Source organism: Sinohyriopsis cumingii, chromosome 13, assembly GCF_028554795.1.
Source record: "Sinohyriopsis cumingii isolate HCF-2022 chromosome 13, ASM2855479v2, whole genome shotgun sequence".
Classification (NCBI taxonomy): domain Eukaryota; kingdom Metazoa; phylum Mollusca; class Bivalvia; order Unionida; family Unionidae; genus Sinohyriopsis; species Sinohyriopsis cumingii.
Genome location: NC_142973.1, coordinates 54054546 through 54060808, shown reverse-complemented (window position 1 = coordinate 54060808; position 6263 = coordinate 54054546). Strand labels below are relative to the sequence as shown.

General features: G+C 38.0%; 1 protein-coding gene across 1 annotated transcript; it reads left to right on the top strand.

Moving 5' to 3' along the window:
• The first annotated feature begins 2458 nt into the window (after positions 1-2458).
• On the top strand, positions 2459-5743 carry LOC149785580 (uncharacterized). The gene is made up of 5 exons (XM_089979374.1): positions 2459-2599; positions 3430-3643; positions 3893-4191; positions 4468-4605; positions 5340-5743. The coding sequence occupies exons 2-5, from the start codon at positions 3436-3438 to the stop codon at positions 5379-5381; spliced, it is 687 nt and encodes a 228-aa protein (XP_089835500.1). The 5' UTR covers positions 2459-2599; positions 3430-3435; the 3' UTR covers positions 5382-5743.
• The last annotated feature ends 520 nt before the right edge of the window (positions 5744-6263 follow it).

Here is a 6263-nt window from a genome sequence, read left to right as displayed (position 1 = left end):
TAAGAAAAGAGGAGAGAAAATTTATGTTTTTATTTTAATGTCTGTTTTACAAACAACTCGTAATTTTGAATGACAGTTTAGAATATATAAGAATGAATTATGTTCATTAGAGTTATGGTGTTCAAAAGAGCAGTACTGGTTGATTATATTTATACAACGTGGATAATACATTTCCTTAATTAAAAGATATATCCAATTAAATTTTTTGCATGTATTGATGGAAATAGCAATAAAAATTTCTGTCCCTAATGATGACAACGACCCTTAAAATGATACACATTTTACACACAAAAACTAACTGAAAAGGTAACAAAGTAGATACAAATGAATATTATTGGTTTCAACACATTCATTTGGGACACACACACACACACACAGTTTCGCTGAACGTAGATTTGAAAACAATACAAAAGGATGACAAAGAAATAACATGTACAAAATTATTATTGTACACACTCATATATTATAGTTGAATATATCAAAAGATTACATAGTGAGGGAAATGCACATAAAAACAACTTTATTTTTGACTATATGTCGTGAATTTCTACGTGTTACTATGCGTCTCGGTGCTTTGTCCGAAAACAATATGGCGGAAGCCGGGCACAGTGCTGTTATGGTCTATTTTAAACAAATTAGATTTAAGTACAAGCGCCAGATTCTAATTTTCCTTACATATGCCCCCATCTTCGCATAATCAATGTTCCCATATGTTAACCTTATCTACACTTTGGCGGATAGATTAGAAATTTCAGTGCTTCGGGCCAGTGAATTTTATTGGATGCGACGGCAGACCACCGCATCCAATCAAAATCAGGATGTTCAAATTTGAACACTATTCATACATGATCGAGAAATGGGTAACACACAAATAGAATGGACTCACAATTAATTTTCCACTGCCGGTCCGTGTTTGTACATAAACATCCTTTACCTCTAATACACACGTAATGGCTTCTCTCTGGTACGTTGTCATACTTTCGATGCTAAATTTAGAAAGTATCCTTTTGAAGTCGATTGGCTCCACCATTTTTGGCTCATGTACAATGTACTGCTGTTACACGGTACAGATTGGTTGGCATTACATACTAAGGTAGACAACTCATGACATCCGATAGGTGTCGACAGGATAAAGCACTGAAATATCTGATCGATCTGCAACGATGTAAAATTGGGTTAACACATCGGAGCCTTGGCTTGCGAAGAAGATATGTGTTTTCCCCTTGTTTACAATGTTGTATGTGCTTAGTAATTAGAGCAAATTTGTCACGTGAGCAGCCTTTGCATGTCAATATCATGTTGTGAATGTATACAGCTGCTGAATAACACGCTATAGTAAACTGTAATGATATTATGCCAAAATGCCCATACATGTATGTATTAGCTACCAAATGGAAATCTAATGTTATTTTCTTGTTTAACACAGCCTTTTCTACGTGTTATTTATGTATTCACAACGTGAAACAGTGCCGATACAACTCGACATATATTCCCGAAGAATGTTGTATAGTCTTATACAGAGCCTATGGGTTTACCGACCGTGTTCCGTACAGATAATTACACGACCGTATCATGGTTTATTCATAACCATTCCTTGGGGAAATATGTTCATATGTACTTCCATGGACTGCTCCGGTGGCCTAGTGGTTAGAGCGTCCACCTCGGATGCGGGAGGTCATGGGTTCGACCCCCGGTCGAGTCATACCAAAGACTTACAAAAATGGTACTAATATCTGCCTCGCTTGGCGCTCAGCATTAAGAGGTTAGTGTTAGGACTGGTCGGCCTGGTGTCAGGATAACGTGATTGGGTGGGACATCATGCTACATGTCTGCGGCATGATGGGGGCCCAGAGTGACCGAGTGGTCTAAAGCGCTCTCTGTTACGGATCACTGCCATCTCACCTGTCTGTGCCGGTTCGAGTCTCGGATTCAGCCAATGTGGGTATGTGAGAAACCTTGCCAGTAGCTTCTCGTGGGTCGGTGGTTCTTTCCGGGGTTTTCCCGGGTTCTTTCTCCACCATTAATACTGGCCGCCATGTATAGCCTATCGTGTGCTGAAAAATGGCGTTAAACTCCACAACAACAACAACAACAACAAATCTGCGGCATGATGCCCCAGTGCTAGACATCACTACAAACTGTCACTGAAAAATTGTTAAAGCTACGTTAAAAATCAAAATCACACACACACACACACACACACACACTGTACTTCCATGACTTCAGCTGGTATACATTTTGGGATCTCAGTACGTAACTAATCTATTACAGGGAGGTCATATATGACGTAATAATAAACACTACCTCCTTGACATACAGTTTTAATACACATAAACAAATGAAAAAATAAACTCCTGCCCCGTTCACCATCTCACATGTGCGTCAAAAAAATATGTCCTCACAAAAACCCGATATCGATTAATGCGCATTCAGTATAGACGACCCACAAAAAAGTTATCGCCCTACGAGTGCACTACACGTGATAAATACATGATTTCCGTATGCATATAAAGGCTTGACTCAGTGGTAAATAGTTTATTGCTACATACAAACCGACACAATCGGATCGGAACGATACACTCTTGAGAAGCCAAACAAGGTAAGGATATTTAATTTTATTTTTATTTATTATTATTCTAAAAGAAAGGTAAGGATGTGTGTGTGTGTGCGGTTCCAAAACCAAGTTTATACACGTATTTTATTCCCTTATGTGTCATATTTGGCTAACAGATGTATATTGTGTTTTACACGTTGAGAAAAGTAAAATATGTAGTTAACTCACCAAGAAGGAAAAGTAATTCATTAGAATCGCCAAGATAATTATACTAGTAGTAAACGGGGGCCCCGAGTGGCCGAGTGGTCTAAAGCGCTCTTCGTTTCGGATCACTGCCAACTCACCTCTGTCTGCGGCGGTTCGAGTCTAAGATTCAGCCAATGTGGGTATGTGAGAAAACTTGCCAGTAGCTTCTCGAGGGTCGGTGGTTCTTTCCGGGGTTTTCCAGGGTTCTTCCTCCACCATTAATACTGGCCGCAATGTATAGCCTATCGTGTGCTGAAAAATGGCGTTAAACCCCACAACAACAACAACAACTAGTAGTAAGACACACTAGTAATCACTAACATACGGCAGAATGGTAATCACTAAGATAAGGCAAACTAGTAATCACTAAGATAAGGCACACTAGTAATCACTAAAATAAGGCACACTAGTAATTGCTAAAATAAGGCACACAATTAATCACTAAGATAAGACATACAAATAATCAAAATAAAAATAATTTTAGTACCACGCTAAGGCTGAATAAACTGACTCTAGAATGCATCCGAAATAATGCAAAAACGTAAAGCAGACCCTAGTCACTCGTAAATTCGTTTTATTATAGACTGCACGATATTAACGGTAGCTATCTTAATTGTTTTATATTTCAGGAAACCATGACCGTCACAGAATTCGAGAATACAGTTGATAATTCACTTTGTGGTGGAAATAACATGGAGGAAAACAGCAATAAACTTTTGAACCCACGCGCGAAGACAGTGGTTACCATGGAAACGTGTGCAGACGGAGAGAAACCAGTATCTTTGGCTTACAATGCCCTCGTGGCTGCCAAACGGCACATCGAGGAACACGAAGAGAGGAAAGGTAAGATATGAACGTTTTCAATATGTATTCGAGTTAAATATATAAATTTCAAAAAGGCGATAGTTCAGTTCTCTGCAGAAGCAAAATAAATATTTCAGATGCCTGAAATTAATATTAGAAACCATAGCTGCTCTACAACTTCAGTTGCGGTTTTCAAATCCCATTTTGTAGTCATTTTTCCTCTTAGACTTTTACTATTTTGTTATCGGTTTGTTATATTATGTTTGTATATATTATATTCTATTCCAGCAAGTACAACCGTGTTGATAATCGGAGCAAACCAATTGGGAAGAGTAAGTGCAGAGCATGCACCAAACATGCTAACTTATCCAATGGGTCAAGTTAATGTTTTCATAGCAGATAGCTCAATCGAAAGGCTTATGGCTGCAGAGGAAGTCTGTAGTGACGTCATTTACTGGTCATGTGATGAGCACGAACAGAGCCTGGTGGAGAAGACGAAAAGCGCGTGCAAAGGAGGTGCAGATTTAATTATGGACTTCATTGGAACTCCGAGGACAATTCAGAGAGCAATGAAAATTCTAAATAAGGTATTGGATATTGTAAACTTTGTGTCAATCTTTACCGTAACATTCCTTCTTTGGGCAATCGAACGAGATTGTATTTGCTACATATATTTTCTATTCAGTGCACGCGTACTATGCATCCTACACTGGTTTTCAAATCAGATAAAATGTATGTGAAAATTGGGTGAGGGCAACGCAGGCGCTGTAGAGAGTAGAGACTGACCTGTGCTGTTTTATAATTTTATTTTTTTATGTTTGTTTTTAATACTGTGATAACTTTTATCCAACATATTTCCGCAGGGTGGTGCCTTACTGATCGGGCCTGATGCCTTAGCGAAAGCTACCATCAACCTGGGTACTCTTATTGAACAACAACAGAGCATAATTGGCGTCCCTGACAACAAGAAAACAAATCAAGTTACAACTTCTGATCACTTTGTAAGTAAAGCATACAGTCACACAAATATCTCTCTCTCTCTCTCTCTCTCTCTCTCTCTCTCTCTCTATATATATATATATATATATATATATATATATATATATATATATATATATATATATATATATATATACTGGCTTTCATAGAAAATATGTGTCGTTAGATTCATTAGTACGTGCAAATTTGAAATTAAAGTATGCTACGAACTTAAGTCTGAGCCGATGAAACGAATTTTAATTAAAATGCTACTTTACTCGAAAACGTTTGCCAGATAAACTCCATTTCTAGTCAGGAGTCTGAATCAGTTGTAAGCTCGGTTCTATTCTTGTCATGGTTTGTGTTAAATACTTGACCATTCGGGTTTAATTGCTATAATTATACCCGCTAACTCATAAAGCGATATAAAACCTGGACCGAGGCATTTAAGCACAGCCAATGAATGTTCCACTGGGTGGGGGACGAGGTGGCCAAAAAAGGGTGGATGGGGGATATTATCCACCCTATTACCGAGTTTGATGAGTATTCTAATTTTAAATTGTACTTTACTGATAGCTCCTGAAAGAAAGTGTTGTTACTGAGGAACGCATTGTTACCGTAGTTAAAGCCTTTTCTTTGGTCCTAACAGAATCTTTTCTCAAATGACAATATTCTGTTTTACCTGCAGAAATCCGCACCATCATACGTTACAGTAGTACAACAATAAGGTAATACAAATGCACTTTTGTTTTGGCAGCGGCTGCATCGTCTTGTGTCCTACGATCCATTCGAAGTTTGACCTTCAAGGACAGAACGACTTAAAGTGGACGCAACAATGAGGTAGCCGGGTCAAGTTTCAAACCGTTGAGTTAGATTTCCGGAGCACATTGACTGAACGGGATACACGATACCATCGGAAAGGAACAGGTTTTCGATGTGAACGAACTGTTGCATCTGTTAGAAGGGTTATCAGAGCGAGCAGTGGAATGCGGTACAATAATCGTCACACCAAAGAATGACGTTTGCCAGAAGTTGATAGATGTTTTGAGTTTGAACCGGACTACAACGACTATCACTGCCGTTATAATTTAGCCCTTGTGGTTTAATATTTTAAACAAAATATTAATGACTTGATAATAAAAACAATTGTTCTGACTTTAAGCTATATTGTTAAATGTTTCATTATGAATTAATGAGGCAAACAACACGCGTGTGTGTGTGTGTGTGTGTGTGTGTGTGTGTGTGTGTGTGTGTGTTTAAATATTTCCCATTTCGCGTACTTGTGTGGGTTATCTGTAGTGGTTAAACGAGTGAACTATGTTGGTCAGGGGATGAAAATGCAATCATCGTATGTATGGTTCATACAAAAACTGATGTAGAGTCGGATCTTTCATTGATTATTTTGTTCCTTTTAGGAGATACGAACCATCTTGTCATGGCGTGATGAAACATGTCTGCTCCACAATTGAAATGAGCAACCAGAAAAATTACACAACTTATGATGTATATAAAATCCAACTCACAGCAGCCATTTTCCACGTTAATGCATTTTCTCGTTATTTACTTTTCTATATCGTACAGATAAAATATGTTTCAACTGTTCTAGAAATCAACATGCATACCTTTTAATAAGAGTTTTTGGGGTTAAAACTCAACTTCCTACCATAAACTCCTGAAATTG